Source organism: Engraulis encrasicolus, chromosome 16, assembly GCF_034702125.1.
Source record: "Engraulis encrasicolus isolate BLACKSEA-1 chromosome 16, IST_EnEncr_1.0, whole genome shotgun sequence".
In the NCBI taxonomy this organism is placed as follows: Eukaryota; Metazoa; Chordata; class Actinopteri; order Clupeiformes; family Engraulidae; genus Engraulis; species Engraulis encrasicolus.
The window spans coordinates 6567771-6591066 of record NC_085872.1 but is presented as its reverse complement, the minus strand read 5'-3'; the positions used below and the strand labels follow the sequence as shown (position 1 = coordinate 6591066).

Below are 23296 nucleotides of genomic sequence, written 5' to 3'. Positions count from 1 at the left end.
GTGCGTTATTTATAAGACAACGTCAATACAGACATTCATCTCAGTGTGTGTATCGTCCTGCCGGCTTCTACGGAAGCCTGACATGGACATCTCAGCGGGAGTGCCATCCCGTGTCCAAATGGCATCCACAATCTCTGGAGGGTGAGTAGCCAATTACTGTATAACCTAGTCAGGTTTTAAGAAGGCGACACATTTGGTTTACATGGATTGCAAAATCTGTCCTCTAGAGGTTAATTTGTGGATCAGAGAAAGTTCCAGGTTCATAACCCATAAGTGTGTGTGTGTGTGTGTGTGTGTGTGTGTGTGTGTGTGTGTGTGTGTGTGTGTGTGTGTGTGTGTGTGTGTGCACGTGTGCGCCTGCACAAAGAGGGCCTCCACATGATGGGTTGTAATGTACTGTGTGTGTGTGTGTGTGTGTGTGTGTGTGTGTGTGTGTGTGTGTGTGTGTGTGTGTGTGTGTGTGTGTGTGTGTGTGTGTGTGTGTGTGTGTGTGTGTCTGCAGAGAGCCAGGTAGCTGGAAGGAGTTAGAGCAGCAGCGTCTGCAGCTGCAGAAGAGGGGGGAGGATAATGACAGGAGAACGCTGGAGCTGCAGCACGCTCTCAATGCCCTAAATAGGAGGACTCTGAACCAGCAGGAGGAGAGGAGGACCAGAGAACCCGCAGTAGGTGGACACTTACATTTTTTCAAGGACCTCCAAGCAGATCTATTTTTCCCCACAGAAAATCACAGTTTCGAAATTCATAATAAACTGCATGGAAGCAAGCCAAATGGACTCTGTTATGAATGAAAGTTGGAAAGCACTTGGGTTGACATTTCTCTCCTACCGTACCTATCTAACCCAGCAGCAGGAGGAGAGGAGGACCAGAGGAGCTCCTACAAACCCAGTTACACAGGTAGAGAGGAAGGAGGCGGGAGAAACAACCTCCAGGGCCCAGCAGAAGGAGAGCAGTGCAGGAGTACAGATCAGCGCGACTCCGAAGGAGGAAGGGAGAGCAAGAGAGAGCACATCGCCGCAGGATGATGTAGTAACTGTGTATAGGTATGTATCATTCACTAGACATGTCATATAAAGAAAAGTGATGAAATGCAATCAATATGTTATGAGTAGCAGGCAAAGTGTGGGCAGAAATTCAGTTCTAGATGAAGCCAGTAGTTTTGATATAACTGTCTGGGTCAGGCATTAGGCCTATCTCTCTCTGTGTGTGTGTGTGTGTGTGTGTGTGTGTGTGTGTGTGTGTGTGTGTGTGTGTGTGTGTGTGTGTGTGTGTGTGTGTGTGTGTGTGTTTGTGTGTGTGTGTGTGTGTATGTGTGTGCTTGTGAAGGGGGTGTCTTAGTAGGTAGATTCAGGTAACGGTAGTTTAGTTATAATCAGGCACGCTCAAACTCAGGAAATTAGTAGCTGTCTTTGGTGTCTTTTCTACTCCATTACATTGTTCAGTACACCAGTGTTCACTACACTAACTGTCTCGTTTCACGTTAACAGGCTCTGCCAAAATTGCATAAGTGGACTGCTCCAGGAAGAAAGGGGACAATTCCAGAAGCTCTTGCAGAAACAGCAAACAATGTTCAAGGTAGAGGATGTACTGTAATTTTTAGTAGGTTCTTTTCAGAATGACTTGGAAAAACACACTTGCCATACACGAATAGGTGCCTTCGCCATGTTCACCATTTTGAATTACCAGTCAGTCATAGATATATTTGGCTATAGGCCTTATTGTACTTTTATCAGACCAGTAAATATGAATTCATCATTTATTTTTATATTCATGAAAAGATCAAATGTGTGACTGGGCAGCAAACATTTGGAAAATAGATGACTAAAATTACATACTGTTTACCTTTAAAGGAGCTGCTGAGGGAGGAGAGGGAAACTCTGCTTAAACTGTTTGATGAGGAAAGGACACAGCTTATGAAGGAGATGAAAACAGCATGGGAAAAAGGACAACACCAAGGAATGAAGATAGTGTTTAGGAGGTCAGAAAAAAGCAGTGTGAACAACACAGACAGTGAGACGGATTTGAGCAAGGACTGGTTTGATGAGGAAGAAAATAAAATAATGGTAGAGGCAGAGAGGAAGCTCAAGGTGCTGAAGGAGAGAAGGTACAGAAAGCAGGAGGAGGGTAAAATAAACGAGGAAGAGGGCAAGGTGATGAGGCGACATATCATTGAAGGAGAAAATGAGGAGGAAGTGGCAGCTGGACGGACAGAGAGAGAGAAACCAAAGGCCCTCGTCAAAGACCTGGAGGACATAAAGCAACAGGAGGAGATCAGAACAGAAGAGCTCCAAGAAGCAGTGATGGAATTTGTGAGGAGGAAGACTGAGCAACTCGACAAGGACACTGAAAGTGAATCTGATTCGAACGAAGAGTATGTTGCAGAGGAAGAAAAGCAAATCATCTTAGAAGCAGAGAGCAAACTCAAGGCAGAGGAGGCGAGGAAAGAACAGGAAGAGAGGGAAATAAGTGAGGAAAAAGTCAAGGAGAGGACGCTTGATATGGCCGAAGAACTGAAGAGCAACACAGACTCTGACGCAGAGGAGTCCTTGTTCAGTGAAGAGGACACAAATGTACTTCTGCATACACTTGACGGAATGGATAAGACAAAGAAAGAAGATGTAGGATTCAGGAAGATCACTGAGGAAGAGAATGAGGAGGTGGCCAGTGAATGCAAGGACAAAGAGCAACCCCAGGTCCCTATAAAAGACCTGGAGAAGAGAAAACATCAGGAAGAGATCAGAGAAGAAGAGCTCAAAAAAGCGGCAATGGAGTTTGTGAGGAGGAAGACACAGGACACAGAAAGTGAAAGTGATTCGGACGAGGACTATTTTGATGAGGAGGAAAAGCTAATGATCCTAGAGGCAGAGCGCAAACTTAAGGCAGAGGAGGAGAAGAAAGAACTGGAGGAGAGGGAAATAAGTGAGGAAAAAGCCAAGAGGACGCTTGACATGGCCGAAGAACTGAAGAGTGACACAGACGCTGACTCGGAGGAGTCCTTGTTTGGTGATGAGGAGACAGATATGATTTTGCAGTCACTTGGCGGGCTTGGCGAGATGGATAAGACAAAGAATGAAAATGAGTTCAGGAAGATCACTGAGGAAGAGTATAAGGAAGTAGCCAGTGAATGCAAGGACAAAGAGAAGCCAAATGCCCTTATCCAAGACCTAGAGGACAAACACCAACAGGAAGAGATCAGAAAAGACAAGCTCCGAAGAGCGGCGATAGAGTTTGTGAAGAGGAAGACTGAGCCAGCTGACGAGTACACAGAAAGTGAAAGTGATTCGGACGAGGACTATTTTGACGAGGAGGAAAGGCAAATCATCTTAGAGGCAGAGAGCAAACTCAAGGCAATAAAGGAAATAAGTGAGGAAAAAATCAAGGAGAGGACGCTTGACATGGCCGAAGAACTGAAGAGCGACACAGACTCGGACTCGGAGGAGTCCTTGTTTGGTGATGAGGAGACAGATATGATTTTGCAGTCACTTGACGAGATGGATAAGGCGAAGAAGGAAGATGTATTTAGGAAGATCACTGAGGAAGAGAATGAAGAGATGGTCAGTGAATGCAAGGATGAAGAGCAACCCCAGATCCCTATCAAAGACCTGGAGGAGAGAAAGCCCTGCAAGGAAACGGTTAAGTTCACTCCTGTTGACATCAAGAGAATAGAAAGAGAGGAGAAAGACAGAGACAACAGCAGCAACAACAACAACAACAACAACAACAACAACAACAAGGAAGAGAGCAAGACAGGTGAGAATCCAAAAGAGCAGATCCAGAAAGCGGCCATGAAGTTCACTGAAGAACTGAACAGAGAGACAAGCTTGGACTCGGAGGAGTCCTTGTTCGGTGATGACACAGATATTCTGCAGACATTTGACAAGATGGATAAGACAAAGAAGGAAGATATAGGATTCAGGAAGATTTCTGAGGAAGAAAATGAGGAGGTGGCCAGTGAATGCAAGGATAAAGAGAAGCCAAAGGTCCTCATCCAAGACCTGGAGGACAAACAGCAACAGGAAGAGATCAGAAAAGAGGAGCTCCGAAAAGCGGCGATGGAGTTTGTGAAGAGGAAGACTGAGCCAGCTGACGAGTACACAGAAAGTGAAAGTGATTCGGACGAAGACTATTTTGACGAGGAGGAAAGGCAAATGATCCTAGAGGCAGAGAGCAAACTTAAGGCAGAGAAGGAAAGAAAAGAACACAAGGAGAGGAAAATAGATGAGGAAAAAGCCAAGGAGAGGACACTTGACACGGCCCAAGAACTGAAGAGTGACACAGACTCGGACTCGGAGGAGTCCTTGTTCGGTGATGAGGACACAGATATGATTTTGCAGTCACTTAAGATGGATAAGACAAAGAAGGAAGATGTAGGATTGAGGAAGATCACTGAGGAAGAGATCAGAAAAGAGGAGCTCCAAAAAGCGGCGATGGAGTTCGTGAGGAGGAAGACTGAGCCAGCTGACGAGGACACAGACAGTGAAAGTGATTCGGACGAGGACTATTTTGATGAGGAGGAAAAGTTAATGATCCTAGAGGCAGAGCGCAAACTTAAGGCAGAGGAGGAGAGGAAAGAACTGGAGGAGAGGGAAATAAGTGAGGGAAAAGCCGAGAGGATGCTTGATATGGCCGAAGAACTGAAGAGTGACACAGGCGCTGACTCGGAGGAGTCCTTGTTCAGTGATGAGGACACAGATATGATTTTGCAGTCGCTTGACGGGCTTGACGAGATGGATAAGACAAAGAAGGAAGATGAGTTCAGGAAGATCACTGTGGAAGAGAATAAGCAGGTGGCCAGTGAATGCAAGGACAAAGAAAAACCAAAGGCCCTTATCAAAGACCTGGAGGAGCTAAATCAAGAGGAAGAGATCAGAAAAGAAGAGCTCCGAAAAGTGGCTATGGAATTTGTGAGGAGGAAGACTGAGGAAGCTGACGAGGACACAGACAGTGAAAGTGATTCGGACGAGGACTATTTTGATGAGGAGGAAAAGCTAATGGTCTTTGAGGCAGAGAGAAAACTTAAGGCGGAGAAGGAGACCAGACAACTGAGAGAACTGGAGGAGAAGAAAATATGCATGGAAAAAGCCAAGGGGAAAACTGTTGATATGGCCAAAGAACTGAGGGATCAGAAAGTGTTCATGGCGATGGAAGGTGAAAAGACAGTCGCAAACAGAGCCATGTGTAAAGAGCAGGAGCGCCCGGAGACAGGCTTTGATTCAGAGAGTGACACAGGCTCGGACTCGGAGGAGTTCTTGTTCAGTGATGACGACACAGATATGATCTTGAGGTCGCTTGATGATATGGACAAGAGAAAGAAGAACGATTCAGGATTCAGGAAGAGGGGCATGGAGCAGACAGTGTAGGACTGACAGAGAGGGAAATATGATGGATTTGTGAGACATGGACAGAAGCAGAATAGAGAGAACAGAATAAAGTACAATATATTTTCTAAACATACCATAAATATAGATATACGTACAATAAATTCATGAAAATACACACTCACAATATTTTCTTACATGTATTCAATAAAAAATGTACCTGGCATGCAAAAAAACGTTTCCTCTTTTTTCTTACTTGAGCTGTCTAGTACATTGATAGTAGACTGATAAGTTGCACAAATATAGCCTACAAGTGATTGAAGACATGATAAACAAACACATAACAAACATATTATACAATTTGTTTCAACTTGAGTTTTATTTAATTTTGAAAAAAATGAATGTATTGAAACAAAAAGAAAGAAAGAAAGAAAGAAAGAAAGAAAGAAAGAAAGAAAGAAAGAAAGAAAAAGAAATGAAGAAAGAAAGAAAGAAAAGTTGTAAAATATTTCTGCTGTGTATTCAGTGGGTATAGGACAGACATAATGCAAATGGGTAGCTAATGGCCAACCTTTATTGGTATCTGCTCTAATTCATCCCAAAGGTGTTCTATTGGGTTGGGGTTAGGAGTGCAGGATGGATGCCCCCAACATTGTGGGAACAGTGTGGTGTTTCCTTTTCTAACATGACTGCACCAGTGCACAAAGCAAGTTCCATAAAGACATGGATGACACAGTATGGTAAACACTTGACTGGCATGCAGTCCTAACCTGAACCCAATAGAACACATTTGGGGTGAATAAGAGCAGATACTTCTTTGGCTGTCCTGCATCATTATTGGGGTGGTAACAGAGTAGATCAGGATTTAAAAGCATGCACACATTGCACAGATCTCTCCAACATCTTCAGTATTGGTGATTAACCCCGTGGTGCAGAGGTTATGTTACATTAGGCCTACTGTCACCAAAATTGTAATGACCATGTCTCAGTTGGTTACTTAAGACTCTCTGCATTGCCATAGCAATGTTGTTATGATGTAGGTGAGTTTATTCAGCAAGGAGTGAATGGATCTTCAAGTTTGTTTTGTTTCAGACATGTAAAAGTTTTAATCTTTTATCTGACATGTTTCAACGGTGAAACTTTCGTTCTCTGGTGACCCTCTGATGAAGACGGAAGTTTCACTGTTGAAACATGTCAGGTAAAAGATTAAAACTTGTACAATACCTTGAGGATTTTATATAACTTTGAGACATGATTTACGTTACCTCATACATCTATTAAGGAGTGAATAGGCCTGCCGACGGGCCCATCTGCAGTAAGAGGCTGTGGCATTTCTGAATGCTGAGACTCACTACATTCTAGATAGGCCTACCCTTCATCCCCCTCTGCTATTAGTGTTAAAAGGGGCCAATCTTCTGAAACATAAAATCCTCCGTGCCTCACCAAATGAGTTGTGCAAGAACTCTTCAAGAAATGGCTTAAGTGTACTGCTATTTAATGCATACTATACAGTATGGTCGCGAACGAGAACCGGCTCTTTGAAGTGAACGACGGGAACCGACTCCACAATGGGAGCCGTTTTGGGATTTTTTTTTTGGGAGCCGTTTTTGCTTTTTTGTTTTTGTCCAGTGACAGTGGTTACAGAGCAGGTGTAACAGACACACTCACAGCGATCAGAAATACATAGTATGTCTTAATACCTTTTTAATTTGCTTTGTATTTGGGTATGTTGGGTCATTAATAACGACTAATTATAATTTAAGTGTTATTCATAAAAGCTTTTATAAAGTATAAACTGCCCAAAGTGCTTCACAATGTCAATAATGAAACAAAATGTTGTAAAATGAAATTCAAACTATTAATTTATTAATTATGTAAACACATATATAGGGAGCCGTTTGGGAGCCGAAAGAGCTGGCTCTCCATAGTAAGAAGAGCCAACAGAACCGCATCTCAAAGAAGAGCCGAAAATCCCATCACTATTTCACATTATCACTGCACCTACTGGGGCCCAGGCCAAGCATCTATTCTTTTCATTCTCATAGTGTTAAAATCACACTTTGAACCACTATTTTCAACTTTCTTAGAGGATTACTCCCCATAGCCGCAACATGGAGGGTCACAACTGGCCTAAAGGCCTGATTGTGCACTGGCAACACACATGGGGGGGTTCTTGCGGTTTAGCCCAGGGCCCATGGAATCATATCCATCCCTGAGTGAGGTTTTCTGGTTAACACCAGATGATGGTCTGGAGGGCCACAGCCGTTAAAAATGTGTCATTTGGCATATCTGTAGCCCATAGCAAATTGTGTCAGTTATCTATTCAAACAAACTACAGTCACTGTCTCTCCAACCCTCCTTGTTCTCTGATTGGAGCCCAAGATCTGGAACCCTCGCTGAGGGATAGGATCCATGATGTCTTTCAGATCGGAACGATCAGATTTCCCAGGCTATGAGTGAGGTTCGTAAATATCATACATGTAGGGCACATGGGTCACAGTAAAGAGGGAATGCATGACAGGGCTTGACATCAACTTTTTTGCTCACTGGCCACTGTGGCTAGTAGTTCTGCCGAGTCGTTAGCCATTCTGCCTTTCTACTGTCCAGACAGTTTTTCAAACCACGATACCCTACTGCACGATACCCTACTGCCTACTGCATGCCTAGCCTCTAGTAGCTCCCTGTACAGCCCTAGACCCTAGTACAGCTCCCTCCATTAAAGTCTTCAAATTAAACTTTCAATAGATGGACAGGGGCCAAACAACAAAATAGCCTACTCTGATACATGGCATATCTGTGGATAATTTACTTGTCAAAGTGGGCAGTGAGTGTGAAATGTTTAGTAGCCACCCACAGGTGAGCTTTACTTGCCGCTTTAGGCTAGTTGCCAGATGCCCATCATGTCAAGTTGTGAATATTCAAGTGACCCCCTGTGAAATGCCATTTACTTAGTGTTGCTTAGTACTTACTTAGTGCTATAGCCTTGATTACGTTCAAGGTAAAAGTAATATGTTTCCAATTATCTTCACCATTATCGTATCATATAAATATTGTATCATGAGTGTAACTGATATTTGTATTGAGCTTTGCTTGATCTATTTAGTTATTGCCCTTTTCAAGGAATTAATTGGTCACCAAAAGCTGTCAAAATGCGCAAGAAGTTTAGAAAAATGAATAAACCAACTTAGTAGACGGTAGAACCACTTAATAGTTTTACTACAAAACAGGCTTTACCCAACTGAAAAAATCCAGACAGCACATGTGCAATGAACTGTCAGCAACTGATAACAGTCTGGGAAGCTGAAATGTGGACTGCAAGCCTTGAGACCTTTTAGGCAGCCATTTAATCTTTTATTTAATGACTTTGTAAGGATGACATCATGAACACTGTTTTCGAAATCAGATTGATCACATCTCTTGTATCATCATGTCAACACATTCAGTACATAGTAACATAATTCAGTCAGCTCAAGTTTTTGCTTCAGAAATACATTTTCAATAAAAATACTCCAGTCCAGTACTCAGTTCGATGAATAAACAGTCCAAACTCACCCAATGAGCACTCAATACCAGTCCATTGACAAACATAAAAAAAGTACATTTGAAAAATTATAAACAAAGATTTTTAAAACTGTACCTTTTAAAAATTTTATACAGTGTATATATATATAACACAAAAACAAAAGACATTGTGACCTTGCAAGTGGTTGCAAACCACAGCATGCATAACTAGGAACCCGGAGGTAAACAAAAGGAAAGAAAAAGAAAACCGAAAGGACAAAGAAAGAAACAGAGAAATTGTGTGCAACATCATGACCATCATCCAGAAACTTTTGGGTCACCTTGTTCCCATTAGCACCATATATTAAAGGGTGTAACACTTGAAACCATTTTTAAACGTTCACGTTAACGTTCATGGTGCGCAGTTGTTGAGATGAGGACTGGAGGAAACTGTAGCAATTATTCGATGAGAAATGACAGCAGCTGCATTCTGTAGTGACCAGCTTTCTTGGCTCCAGTGCGCTTGGATGGGGAAGCACGGCGAGCAGAGGGATGAGATGTCCCATCTTCAGTTGGGCTGATCCTTTTAGCTTGATCGTTTTTGTTGTGCACGCTTGTGTGTTTCTTTTTTTTTTTTAAATGACAGTTCCAGTTTACAGTCATCATAAGCATATTTGCTCCACCCATGAATCCAGACATTTGGCCATGGCATGTCCCGTGAGTACAAAGACACTTATCCTTTGCCCCAAAACATTTTCATATCCAATGCTACAAAAAAACAAAATAAAAATCGGCATCCCAAGAGTCTTTACTCTGACTTGGTGGCTTTGCCTTCTGATTGCGCCACCTCCTCCTCCTGTGGGGGAAGCGGAGGCGGGTCTTCGCTCTGATTGATTGAATCAGGTGTCTGAGGATCGGCATTGGTCAAGGGCTCATCTTTGGTGGAGGGTTCAGCGGTCTGTGTGCAGTTGATTGGTGTCATGACTATGGGGGGAGGCTGAGGACGAAAAGGAAGCCCAAGTCAGACAGCTCCAGAAAAACAACACTAACCTCCACCACCCAGACACACAACAGGATGAAGACAACAGGTGTGAAACACCACAACAAAACACACCATAAATTATGCTCAGAAGTGACCATACCTACACTTTAATGGACATGTCAATTATGTTGCCTTTTTATGATGTATTATAACCATTTATAGGAATGGAATTCATACATACAACTCCATCAATGTGCCCTGGTAAAAGCCTTTTAATATATCTTACGTATTTCGAGCCTGTGTAAACCTCTGACCACAACTGTCCTTATACTGGCCAACACAAGTAAACCCTAAGCAGGTGCTTATGCCATGAAACAAGATGACAGCGAGAAATCGCCTGCCTTTTCCTTTCATTTTAATGGAGAGAGAGATCTCCAGTTGTGATGTAATACCACTATGGCTATTAACAGCCCATTGCTTGCTGTTGTCAAAACATCAATCAGTTTACTGCCTGTTGATCAGGCTATAAACGGCAGCGATTGTGCAACTGTGACAAACAAACATTGCCGAGCCAAAATGAAACCCAATCCTCTTGTGTGTATTGGTTTGTTCTTTTGTATTCGGGAATCGGCAAAATGCAGACCTCCATCTCTGAAAAGTGCAGAATGGGTAATCAATTTAGGGTTCCGAAACACACACTCTGAGCAGTTTCAAGTGTAGTGTGTACACTTTTCAGATTTGTATTGTCCCCAAGGGATGTCGGGAGGACAAATTTAGGTTAACAGACAACCATGTTTCAAAAGAACGAGCCATATGAATATGCTGTTGAGATTTATCTGCCAAACTTGCACATGCTTGACTTTGACCAATCACTGCTTGTTTGGCATACGTGCACTCATTAACTGTAGGGGGCATATGCACCACCTGAGGCAGACATTAAGGAGCTGTTTCCACATAGCAGCATATTTTTAAATGAGGTTATTTTTTTTCTCCTGTTTACATTACTTTTGGCCTTCGGTTTCCACGTAAGCAGATTTTTAAAACCCACATATCAAAAAGCAGGCTTTAAAAATGATCCCATTTAGGGGGGTAAAATGCATCTGTTACTATGGAGTTTTTATTTGTATCCCCATGTTGCGCTTCCACCAAAACAGGAGAAAATACCCACATTTAAAAATATCCTGCTACGTGGAAACAGCACCTAAGGGGACATTAAGGAGATACAGATATTTAAACAAATAAAACCAAGACGTGCATGTATAAAACATACAAAGTTTAAAATCATTTAAAATCACCCAAATAAGGAAAAAGGATAAAGCGATTGCAATTTGGATTTCCCGGTAATTCTTTGATTGATTGATTGATTGATTGATTGATTATCTGGCAACCAATCAATCATTAAATAAAAAAACAATAACGAAAACGGGCAAAATGCTGAGAGCTGCAAGAATAAGGATGGTCTGCTAGCAGGCCCTGCTCTACAACACACAAGAAGGACCCTGGAAATGAGACAGGAGAACACCCACACAGAATGAGATGGGGAGAGTGGAGGAGAGGACAGCAAGCCGGCGAAGACAAGACATATTTTTGAACGTGTGGGTGGGATGTTACTCAACTTGAATTATATTTACTGTAAAAAACACTAGACATTTTCCTGAGCGAAGGCACTCATATCAAACTGGTATTCACCACAAATCCACTTCCTGTCCAGAACAAAGGCAACTCCTTGCGCCACAGCGCCACCGCTAGGCTGGTGAGGAGAGTGCAAGGCACCAGGTATAACAACGCCGGCTGGCCCGTCTCCATGAGGGCCAGGGCCACAAACGTGATGAGCAGGCCAATGCCATAACCTGCCAGGAGAGAGAGAGAGAGAGAGAGAGAGAGAGAGAGAGAGAGAGAGAGAGATTACAATACAGTAGGTGGTTCACACACAGCAGTGCTCTATAGTGGGTAGCAGATTTTTTTCAATGCAATCTATCAGTATCGCCACTTACCTATGGTGCAGGCAACAAAGTAGATCTGTGAGGACTGCATAAGAATGTCAAACCTATGACAGTAGGCCACCAGCAAGCCTACGGGACAATACACAAAATAGAAACCCCAGCAGATATGCCATTACAGGTAGTAGCAGTAAAAATGTTTATTATTATAATAATACAGAGTATATCATCATCATCATCATCATCATTTATTATTATTAGAAGTATTAGTAGTAGAGGCAGCAGTGGAGGAGGCCAATCAGAAATAAGCAAACGAGGAGGTGCTAACATTTCTACGATGCTCAATGTAAGTATCCAGAAGCTCAACAGCACGCGACAAACAAACATTTTCCTTGCGTCTCAATGCCCTGCCAGAACAAAAAATGCCTCACATTCACATCAAAGGAATCAACGCAAGTATCCTAGCTATCTGTTCAGTTCTTTGTTTCTGGTACACACTACGCACAACTTGTGCTGATTCAGTCCCTGTGCTCGGTCAGAAAGTGAGTCTCCTCTCGTATCGTTGATTGCACGCATGCTCACGCTTATGAGAAGGAGGCTTTTGCAGCAACAGGCAGAAAGTATATAAAAAAAACTAAATATACTAATCAACTAGAAGCACTCAGAGAGTGCAGACCTCCGCCAATGACGCTGCTTGATGGAACACCCTTAGTCTTTCTGCCTTCTTTTTGTGGAGTTCCTACAATTAAATTTCTGGTCACTACTAGGCGTCTACATTTATAGGCCAGCAATGGTGAAGAATCTTTAAAAAGGTCCTGGTTTCAGTTCATGCTCCGGATCACCTCCAGACTTTAATCACTTGTTCCTTGGGTCATTACTAACAACTCCACAAATTTTCAGCAGAGAGGGTCTATGGGCAGTACGAGAGAGGAATCTCGCGACTTTTTCCGGGTGGTACTGCTGCATAGCTGCATTGCTGTGATCACGACGGCCGTAAAGCAATTTTGTTAGCAGGATGCTAGCGGAGCCCGACTCATAAATGCCAAAGCTGTAAGAAATCAGGAGGACATAACTACCAGATTATTGTACATTTAATTTAAATCTACATTGGTTTCTCAGAACTTACAGTAATATTGTCAAGTTTCAGCCGACAGCGAGCACAATTGTCAGTTATTAGCGCCAGCCTTATGGGCTCTGCTGTCTCGACAGCGCTCCCTAGGTGAACTGCAGGCATGGGTTGGAGGGCGAGATTGGACACTGTATGTAAACCCACTGTGGTTTCAGCCATATCTGTTCGCAAATGTTTGAGGTATCTTGCTGACGAACAGACAGACAGACAAACCAACGCGACCAAAATCATTACCTCCTTGGCGGAGGTAAAAAAGAAACTGGAAGCACTCAGACTGCCGACCTCTGCCAAGGAAGCTGTTTGATAAAACATTTGACTGTTACAACCTAATTTCCAAAAAAACAAACAAAACAAAACAAAACAAACGCCCAAGCCCGCAATGGTGAAGAATCTTTTTTTTTTTAAATCCTGGATCCGGATCACCACAAAAATATTATCACTTTTTCCTTTGTCAGTTCCAAAAACTCAAAACTTCCACAAAAAAAAAATGTTAATAACTTTGAGTTATACTGCTGACAGACAGATAAACAAACAAACAAACAAATGCGACTGAAAACATCAACTCCATGGCGGATGTAACAAACAGGTGGTAAAAGCAGGCTACCTGGCACCAAGATGTCTCCAAAGCCCAGGAGAGAGAAGGGCCGGTCACACAGGGCCAGAGGAGAGAAGTTCAGTCTTGGGACTTTGAGTACCATTGGTAACTGTAACAGGAAAGGTGAAGATAAGCAGCAACGTCATTGATGAAGAGTGAAGCTGCTCATAGTAGCCCCATCTAGGGCGGTCACAATATTCAATATATCGTACAATAACTTTTTATAAGTGTGTTCACCCCCCTCGGGGATCGAACGTGCGACCTCGTCAACTACAACGGTCCGGCAATGGGAGACACAGTACAATACCGCTGGGCCAAGAGACTAGTCTCTCGGCCCAACGGCACGAGACTGTATGAGGCTATCGGAGGGAGGTTTACCAACGTTCCACGCCAACTCTGTGCTAGTTAGCCTCCGTTACATAAGCATGATAAGTTATATTTGCATGCTTCTTTGTTTTCCTCGTCACTCTCCATTACAAAGGGTGTCTTCGGATTGTCATTATACTGTTTGAGAAAAAAATGACCATGACAACGGCAATATAATTGTTTATCAAAATAACTTCTCTCTTCGCAATAAGTTAATCGTCTAGTAAAATGTATTATCGTGACAGCCCTAGCCCCATAATGCAAGCTGTTCCACCCATGGACCACTGTAATGGTAACTGAAAAGACTTAACTACCATAGCACCACACCACTACATTACACAGGGGCTTTAGTAATACATGACAACTTGGTCATTGCCATTTTGGTAACAGCAGGTTTATAACCGCGGCCATGCCTAAATTCATTTAGAGATGGGAAAACAATCAACAGGATTTAGAAAGCAAGCAATTCTTGTGTTCCATGGAATTACCTTCTCATGAGTGGATGAGTTGATGGGCCCAGCTGCCACCTCTACCATGATGCTCTCGCCACTCTAAAAGCAGAGCCAGAATAAACAACTATGAAGCAATGTCCTACTCATCAAGGGCAGTAACATTTAGCGGTAATCAGGGGCCTAAATAAACTTTTTTCACCACCATCCAAAATGGCTAGTAGATGTTAAATCTCACAACGCAAACACACACTCACTAATTGGTCAAAGTGGCGAGTAAGTTGGTCAAGTCCAACTGATCAAGAGCAGTAACACTGAAAAGTAAAGATAAACTACACACCAATGAGCTCCCTGTAATACATTTCATGAGATGTCACACTTTAAATAAGTTTGGTCACATCAGTACATTTTAAAAAGTTCAAAACCTTTAAAGGTGGGCAACCATGTCTTGACCTGTGCCAATGACTGTGTGAAACTAGAAGTAACATTCTCCATGAACGTACCTTGGTTAAAAGTGGGGTTATAAATACGAAGAAAACATCGTAGACAAACAGTACCGACAACAGTAGCGTGCAAGCCTGAAACAGAGAGGAACGATGAATGAGTCTCCATTAATATCCACAGATTTTCACCAAAATCAGACAAAACAAAAAGGTACATCTTTCATCCTTGCTCAGTCAATGAACACAGCATTTTATTTGTTACCTTGAAGGTGGGTAATCTGATAGTTTTCAGCATAGAAAGACAGAAGGCAATTCCTAAGGCATCTTGCAGCACCCAGGCCCACCTGTGCAACACAAGTGTCAAGCTTTAAATAACACACCGGGGGGGAAAAAAACACTGAAAATACTGTTAAACATTACGTAGAAGTCTGTGTGTGTGTGTGTCTGTGTGTATGTGTGTGTGTGTGTGTGTGCATGCATATGTGCTGCCACTTACTGGTCCTCATTGCGAAAGACACACCAGGTGGCACTGACACCCACGCAGAACACTGTGAGCAGTATCATCCGCACCTGAGGCCTCTTGTGGCAATACGGCAGGTTATTCTCTGGTATCCTGCGCAGGAAACACCAACCAACACAAAAAAACTAAGTCAGAGTCAAACTTAAGCACGAATGGGTGAGTCATTTCAGTCAGCAATATTAAGCTATCAGTGCAGAGCAACAGTGAAAAATGGTATAAGTAATAGCAAAATGCAGGGTTTGCCAAAATGATGCAATGTAGTCAGCCAGTGTGAGGTGATGCCTCCCACTTTCCAAGACTGACTGTAGTTATGGCAATGTATAAGACATGAATATTGGCTGTGCATAGGGACTTAATTGCTTGTGTGAGAAAAATGTGGTCTACCTGCACTTTCCAAATGGAAGTCTACGCACAAAGGGCCACAGGCAGCTGTATAGGCTGACAGCAGAGGCCACACAGAATGTGCCGATGATTACATACACTGAGGACAGAGAGAGAGAGAACACATCATTAATTTCATCGACAAGCATGGTATATATTGATCTGTAAGCGATATGTGCATAAGCAGCTTGTGCTTGCTTCACAAGCTTCTTAAAAATGCTTAAGTTGGGTGCAGGTGCCTGCGCCACTGGGTTTTTTTTCACTGCCAAGGCAGGAAAGTGTAACTATGCCTAAGCATCCTCTAAGCCAGGGGTGGGGAACCATTTTCATTCGAGGGTACACTGGAAGGGACATACTATGAACACAAAACAGGATTTCCCACTGCACTTCAGGCCTTTATTGAAGGCAGCTACTTTACAACAGACCCCACCTCTAAAATCATCAGTCACAGTCTTCCCACCTTAGCATCACATTACAACACCAGAATAGCCAGGAAAGCCAATAACATAATTTCTGACCCCACGCACCCAGCACACCATCTATTCACACTCCTTCCATCAGGGAAAAGATACAGCAGCATCTCATGCAACACCACACGTTTCAGGGACAGCACCTACCCACAAGCCATCCGCTACTTGAACTTGAACATGCACTAGCACTTTACAGCCACTCCACTGCCTGGCCTTCTACCTCTGCCTACCTTGCACTATGTACTGTATTATGTCTTATTGCACTTTTCAATGTTAATTGTATGCGTAATTCCCTGTTTATTTAAGGCCCCTCTTGTTTTCTTGTCTTTGTCTAGCTATATGTATTTGTGTTGTTAAATGTATGAGCAAACCAAAGACATTCCTAACAACTGTATGTTATACTGTTGATTTGGCTATAATAAACTTGAACTTGAACTTGAACTGGGTCCCATGAAAAACTTAATTGTATTGCAAATGTAATTTCTTGTTAACACTTTTAGTGTTACATCTATTAGCACTAATACATACAATGTTAAATGCCTTTATAGTAACTTGTAAGGCATGTTCTAAACAAAATCAAACATTTGTTAGGTCCTTACTAAGGTTATATTGGTAATAAATAATAATTGGAAATTAAGTTGTGTATGAACAAGACATTGGCGAATACATGCCAAACAAATGTTTGATTTTTCTTAGTACATGCCTTACAAGTTACAGTATACAGGCATTAACATTGTATGTATTAGTGCAAATGGATGTAACATCAAAATAAAGTGTTACCCATATTTTATGTAAAACTGCATAACACTAAAATTATGTCCGGGGCCGGATAAGATGGCCTCAATGGCCGTAAACGGTCCTCGAGACATAGATTCCCCACCCCTGCTCTAAGCTATCCCGTGTGTGTGTGTGTGTGTGTGTGTGTGTGTGTGTGTTTTCTGCAAGTACCCAGGTGGTCGTAGAAGTAGTAGAGCAGCACCAGCATGGTGCAACACATGACCACAAACACGCAGATCATGATGGGGGTCACATCCACGGTCTCCTCGTCCTGCTTCTCTGCGCTGTCGTCCCGCTTGTGCTTCATGTAGCGCCTGGAATCACAGGAGCACATGTAGTTAGGGCTGTAACGATATTACATCTTATCGAGAAATTGTGATATGCAGTCACTCACAATACTGTATTGCGGTGCAAGAAGGCAGTATCGTGATATGCCCTTTCAAAGTTCTGTTACTTTTCAGTCGAGAAAACAGATGCGTTTCTGTATTGATCCCAAGCTGAAAAAGACAAAAAAAACAAGCTAGGCGTTGCCTGACTGCATTCTTACTTTTTGATGTCCCTGCTGCCAGCCCAGTAGCCTCCCACGGCCACCGTGCCCACCGCCATGAGAAAGATGATCACCATGTTGTAGTCCAGCTTGGGCTCGCTCGGGGCGTACATGGCCACTTCCCTGCCCGTACCGAACGTCTGGAAGACATCGGGACAATGAGCAAGGAAAAGAAAAACACAGAATGATACAATTTAATTCAAGGTTGTTGTCTTCATGCTTCATACTCATGTGGTTCATCAGTGTGGATTATCTGCTCCCACAGTCAGCCTGACACATTTATTTTGTTCTAGGAATTGTCCAGCATAAGCATTAGCAATTTTCTTCTTCTGTGCTAATGCCTGTTGCATCGAAATTTGACAAAGTGCTCACTGACTTTGATCAGTCAGAAGAACAGTAGCGATGTGACAGGGCATGAGCCATAAAGTCTGCGGGTGGCCACTCACCTTACTGATGTCCAGCATGTCAGCGTAGCTGAGGAGGGCGACTGGAATGTCAATCTCCTCATACTGGCTTCCGTTGCCCGCTGGAGGAGTCTGTAGAGGTCAACAGGGGAAGTGAGCAAAGGTGTAGGTTTGGCTTGGAGCGTGGTGTGGACATTAATATGGCAAATTGTTTGCGTAAGCTATTTTTGCATTATGTTTGTGAAAAAGTGGTGTGGACAAGATATGGTCATCTCAAAAGTGTTTTTTCTTTATTGTTACTGTTCTACTCACCAGTCTATCTTTGCTGACAATGAGAATGCCGCGGGCACCGTTTTGCTTTGCAATTTTGACCTTCTCATAAAAGGTACAGTTGCCCCGCATCACCATGGGAATGCGATTGGGAAAGCCACCTTCGGGTACGTCTGACACCGAACAGAGGACCGAACTGGTCAGGTCGTAGATCTGCAACCTTGACTGGGAGTCGAATAAAAGACACACAGGGGACCAGAAGTTAGCATTAACTAGTAAAATCTAAGAAATTGGGTGATCTTAAATAGGCAATGTATGTGCCAACCAAAAGCATGGGAGTGGTTGATTGATCTCATGTCATACCTAACAAAAAAATTGAGTGTGCACCAAACAGTAGAGAATCCAATCAACTTTGTATGTCAAGTGGAAACAAATTAGCCTACTACTACTACTTCTACGACACATTAAAACCACATTGAAACTTCAGAAACGTCTTTAGATTCCAGGTATTTGAATAGCTCAACTACATGTAAATGTTGATACAAGTGAGCTGTTTCACATCTTACCGCTTTGCTGAGATCGTGAGGTAGGGGGGCCCATCTGGGATTGTAAAATATACAGTAATCCTTGCCTTTATTTTTCCCCTGATCACTGAAGTGTGCCATGCCATGTTCTCCAAGAGCCTGAGAGAAAATTCAGCAACCAAATGCATCTTTAGTCTCCAGAAACCTGCTTTTAAACGTTTGCATTCAATGCCATAGAAACAACAAGGAAAACATGCATTTTGGCAGTTCCGTAGGTTGTGCATCTTATGTCTTCATAAACAGAAGATTTGTATAACTGAGAGAAATTATGATTGATATCCACTTAGACGTACTATGTAGCAGTAGTTGATATACAGCAGTATAACTTAACCTTCTAAACAAATTTGCCTAAACAGAGGAATCACTGTGAAGGAATAGCCTACTGTTTCTTTTCGTAACTTGAAAAGAGATCATTTCCATACTTCCATTAGTGGCAGTGCCCTGTACTAAAAAACACTGCAGCGCGCAGCACTTTCACTTGCTAGCAACAGCATAAGCTAGCGTTACAATCAACCCACCTGGCTAGGTAAACTTCATTTGGTGAGTCTTTCGTTACATGAAATCCTGCTAAGGGTGGACTTGACACCAGGGCACATATGCACATTTAACAATAGCTTTACATTAAATTGACCAAGACGCAAATTCTTGACTTGATGTAGTTCTAAATGCTTGTAGACACAGGCCTGACAAGGAGCATGTCATCTCAGCGCCCTCGTACGGTGATGCTCGTAGCATGCTAGATAGAAGCTAGCTCCCTGCTACAATGTGCTGGCAGGTAAGTTAGCTTGCTAGCTAGCATATACGCTATTTTCGTAGAAACGTAAACACCGTATCAAGATCTATAAACAAAAACGGCTGAGTGGTTTCAATAACCTTGCCATAAGTTATATTACGTGGTCTCCTCCTTCAACTCACCTGTTTAACAAAGAAGGCTGCCCAAAACACACTGGCCGGGACCTTCATATTGCCTGATTGTTTTGTTTAGCCCATCCACCGCACTGATCCACCACCCACAGCAAGGCCACCACCAGCTGTTTCCTTAAACCCCGCCCACATTCGGCATCACACCTTTCATTGGTTAGTTTTAGTGTTAACCTGTACCGAGTTTGTAGTGTAGGTTATGTTCCTGTCAATGGTGTAAATTAAAACTTGTGATAGCCTACTTTGATCGTGCAATACATTTCATTGCATAACACACACGCACACACACACACACGCACACACACACACACACACACACACACACACACACACACACACACACACACACACACACACACACACACACACACACACACACACATGTGACTGCACCTGCATTTCTGTGCGTCACCATCCGATTTTCCCCCAAGTTTTTCGTCTCGCAGAGATTGCTCAGTCACAAAACAAATGAAGAGTGGATATATCTCATTTTGGAAAAGAGCTCTTCATGTGCAGGTTGGACCGCAGCATTTACCTGCACTCCCAATAACTGCTTGCACTAGGCCTATGTGACTTTGCACCTCCAAATATGCTGCTAAAATGCTGCTACATGACCTAGCCTACAATGGACTATGCTTTTCTATTACTATTATTATTATTTGTTATTATTATGAATTCTATTCCTTCAATGTTAATTGTTATGTATTACTCTAGAGTACAGTAGAGTATCATTACTTGATCCTGAGGGAAATTAAGGTGTCAAGTAGCATACATACATAAATACAGAAGAAGACATCACACACAACATTGCACATATATAATACATAATATATTCACAGGTCAGATCTCTCTACCCCCTCCCCCCCTTACACACACACACACACACACACACACACACACACACACACACACACACACACACACACACACACACACACACACACACACACACACACACACACACAGTGAATTTGCCTAGGCTATAACTGTAGGCCTAACGCAAAGTAAACTCTGCTACTTGTGATTATCAAGTCAGCTTTTATTGTCAATTTCTTCATATGCACAGGTTATACAAGGAAATTGAAATTACGTTTCTCTGTCTATGGGTGGTTGACGTGACGCCTTTTTACGTATCATTTGTTAAAAACCTACAATACTGTTATTTTTCATCTTAAAAACAAATGTAGGCCTAAATGAAAGAAGATGTGGTACATTATGCTTCATATTAGTCTTAGATGAGAAGAAACATTTCTGTTAAGATTTATGTAAAGGTTTATATGTCAAATGTCCTGCGGAGTGACTGTAACATTAATGAAACCTGGAATATAATATATAAATTAACCAACAACATTTTGAATAATATATGAAGCATTTGGCATGATTGCATAAATATTAACCTTATATTAAAATATATGAATGTGAAAAAAAAACTCAACACAGTAATATTAACTACAAGTTCTATTTCGTAACACAAATTGCGTCCTGCGGGGTGACATGTATGTCAGGTTTGTGGACGGGCAGCTGTAAGGCCAACTACAAGGGTCTTAAAGACAGGCTCCTATCCAGTCAGTACCTCAGTAATTGGAGAGTGGTGTCCAAGTTTAAGGTGACTATTAGAATAGGCCCCCCTAATAAAAAAACAAACTACTTGGTTCACTGATTGTTTTCTTCAACCAAACAATGAAAGAAACAACATGCCAATAAATAATCAAAATTTGTATGATTTTATTGTAAATACACCATAATATGAACCTTTTAGGCAACCTGTGTAAATGCTTATGTACTGACACCAGAAAATTACATGACTAGCCATGAAATCTTACTTTCCTCCACTGCATCGCTAAAATGCTATCCACAGAGGATGTTTGTTTATCCCCGTTGTCAGGACTATTCATAGCAACAATGCAAATTGAAATTTGTGCCATGTTGTAGTCAAAATGGGAAAAATGGACAGAGGGCATATTGCTCCTCTCTACTATAGCCTCTTATTATGTCTACATATTGCAATGTTTCTGTCACACAATGCTTAGGTTCATTTTATGGTGTCCTGTGGTGTGACTGCTCTATTAGAAGGAAAAATCGTTATTTAAAAAAAATGAAAACATTAAGATTAAACACAATATCATTATCTATAGATATCTATTTATTCATTTCTTAACTATAGTTAGCATGACGTAAGAGGTCAGTCATGTATACAAAAGGATTAAAATGGCCACAATGCAGTGAATTTCCTGTGGTGTGACTTCATGCCCTGTGGTGTGACATGCTTATGCAATGTGTTACTCAATCCTTACTTGTTTTTCATGTATCATGCAAGGATATAAGGATACCAGGAGATGTATTTGTTACATTCACACAGTTATTACAAGTAATACAGTGAAACCATGCAGTGAAGTTGTCTGCCTGTACAATGCATAGGCATGTGTGGGGGTGGGGGTGCGGGTGGGTAGTAGTGTGTGTGGGGGGTGGGGGTTAAAGGAACAATAGTACAAAGACAATGGGGGATATGTTTGTGCAGAATATTAATAATTCTATTGTATCTTACAGAAATGTCACACCAAGGATGTCACACCGCAGGGCACATGGCAAAAATTAGGCGAAATTCCACGGACCACTAAGAGCTTTATTTTCTTTTTTCCCCCCCAATTTTTTCCCTCATTTTTTCCGGAATTGGAATAACTTTTTTTTTTTTGTGTGTTACGCCCTTAAACGTCAACCATCCATATATCATGAAGGACATCACAGGACTGACATTTACATACTGACATCAAAATCAAAGTGCACGACAGGAGAAGTAACACTGGATAACAGTAAAGTGATGAAGTAATACAAATACTGAGCATTGATTAGTGACAGCGGTGGACCAGTGGTAAATCAGTAACATTAAGTGATTAGTGTGTGTGTGTGTGTGTGTCTGTGTGTGTGTGTGTGTGTGTGTGTGTGTGTGTGTGTGTGCGTGCGTGTGTGTGTGTGTGTGTGTGTGTGTGTGTGTGTGTGTGTGTGTGTGTGTGTGTGTGTGTGGAACACGTAACCGACAGCCTAATCAATTAACACAATTAGTAGCTATTGCCATTGTAATATTATACATTATGTTTTTTAAACTATGAACAACCCTCTTGCTGGCTCTGCTTTTCATAAAAGGTTAGAAAGAAATGTCACATGATCGCAACCACCTACCCTATCAATCAACAATTAGCCTAGGCCTACTTAATTATGAATTAATTAATACTGGCCTGCAGCATAATTCACCGATGGGGTGTAATGGATAGCCTTACACCAATAGAAACGCGCAATGGACAATTAGCTATAGGCCTAATTCTATTGTAAACGCAATGCACAATATTGACCCAGATCGTAAACCAGGCATGGTGCTGCCACCACTAATAGGGTCATGCTAAATTGCATCCGTGAACTGGCTGGCCATTTGCAATCAGGGGCGGACTTTCCATTAGGCAAACCTAGGCAATTGCCTTGGGCCCCGACCAAGTCTGTTCTCTACAGGGGCCCCCAACTGTCACACAACACACAAAAAAGTATGCTTGATCTTAATTTGTCACTTGTGTAAAGCCACTGTCGTGCCGAAAAGTGAGTGCCTGCCAGAATACGAGTGCCCTCATTGAAACCAATGACCAATTTTTCAGACATTTGTTACCCATTTTTGCAGATAAATCCGACACAATTTAAGATGGAAAGCCTATCAAT

At 42.2% G+C, this 23296-nt stretch overlaps 2 protein-coding genes across 2 annotated transcripts; one reads left to right on the top strand and one right to left on the bottom strand.

Annotated features, from left to right (window-relative positions):
• Positions 1-5647, top strand: LOC134465049 (trichohyalin-like). The gene is made up of 5 exons (XM_063218450.1): positions 1-141; positions 503-662; positions 847-1040; positions 1485-1572; positions 1848-5647. Exons 1-5 carry the CDS (start codon positions 83-85, stop codon positions 5355-5357), a joined length of 4011 nt encoding a protein of 1336 aa, XP_063074520.1. The 5' UTR covers positions 1-82; the 3' UTR covers positions 5358-5647.
• Positions 5648-8619: 2972 nt separating this feature from the next.
• sppl2 (signal peptide peptidase-like 2) lies at positions 8620-19695 on the bottom strand. Its single transcript, XM_063218449.1, has 15 exons — positions 19589-19695; positions 18656-18772; positions 18132-18314; positions 17862-17951; positions 17416-17555; positions 17040-17182; positions 15625-15721; positions 15217-15333; positions 14983-15064; positions 14781-14855; positions 14317-14379; positions 13472-13571; positions 11793-11870; positions 11488-11648; positions 8620-9813 (listed from the first exon to the last, which is right to left on the bottom strand). The coding sequence occupies exons 1-15, from the start codon at positions 19634-19636 to the stop codon at positions 9625-9627; spliced, it is 1683 nt and encodes a 560-aa protein (XP_063074519.1). The 5' UTR covers positions 19637-19695; the 3' UTR covers positions 8620-9624.
• Between the last annotated feature and the right edge of the window lie 3601 nt (positions 19696-23296).

What these genes read in the sequence shown, in the direction of transcription:
- LOC134465049 (XM_063218450.1), top strand. Translation starts at nt 83, where the DNA reads ATGGACATCTCAGCGGGAGTGCCATCCCGTGTCCAAATGGCATCCACA. An exon ending in GCATCCACAATCTCTGGAGG is followed by an intron (nt 142 to 502) that starts GTGAGTAGCCAA and finishes GTGTGTCTGCAG; the next exon opens with AGAGCCAGGTAGCTGGAAGG. An exon ending in GGAGGACCAGAGAACCCGCA is followed by an intron (nt 663 to 846) that starts GTAGGTGGACAC and finishes CTAACCCAGCAG; the next exon opens with CAGGAGGAGAGGAGGACCAG.
- sppl2 (XM_063218449.1), bottom strand. Translation starts at nt 19,636, where the DNA reads ATGAAGGTCCCGGCCAGTGTGTTTTGGGCAGCCTTCTTTGTTAAACAG. An exon ending in CTTCCATTTGGAAAGTGCAG is followed by an intron (nt 15,334 to 15,624) that starts GTAGACCACATT and finishes TTTCCTGCGCAG; the next exon opens with GATACCAGAGAATAACCTGC. An exon ending in TGGAGACATCTTGGTGCCAG is followed by an intron (nt 11,871 to 13,471) that starts GTAGCCTGCTTT and finishes ATTGTCCCGTAG; the next exon opens with GCTTGCTGGTGGCCTACTGT.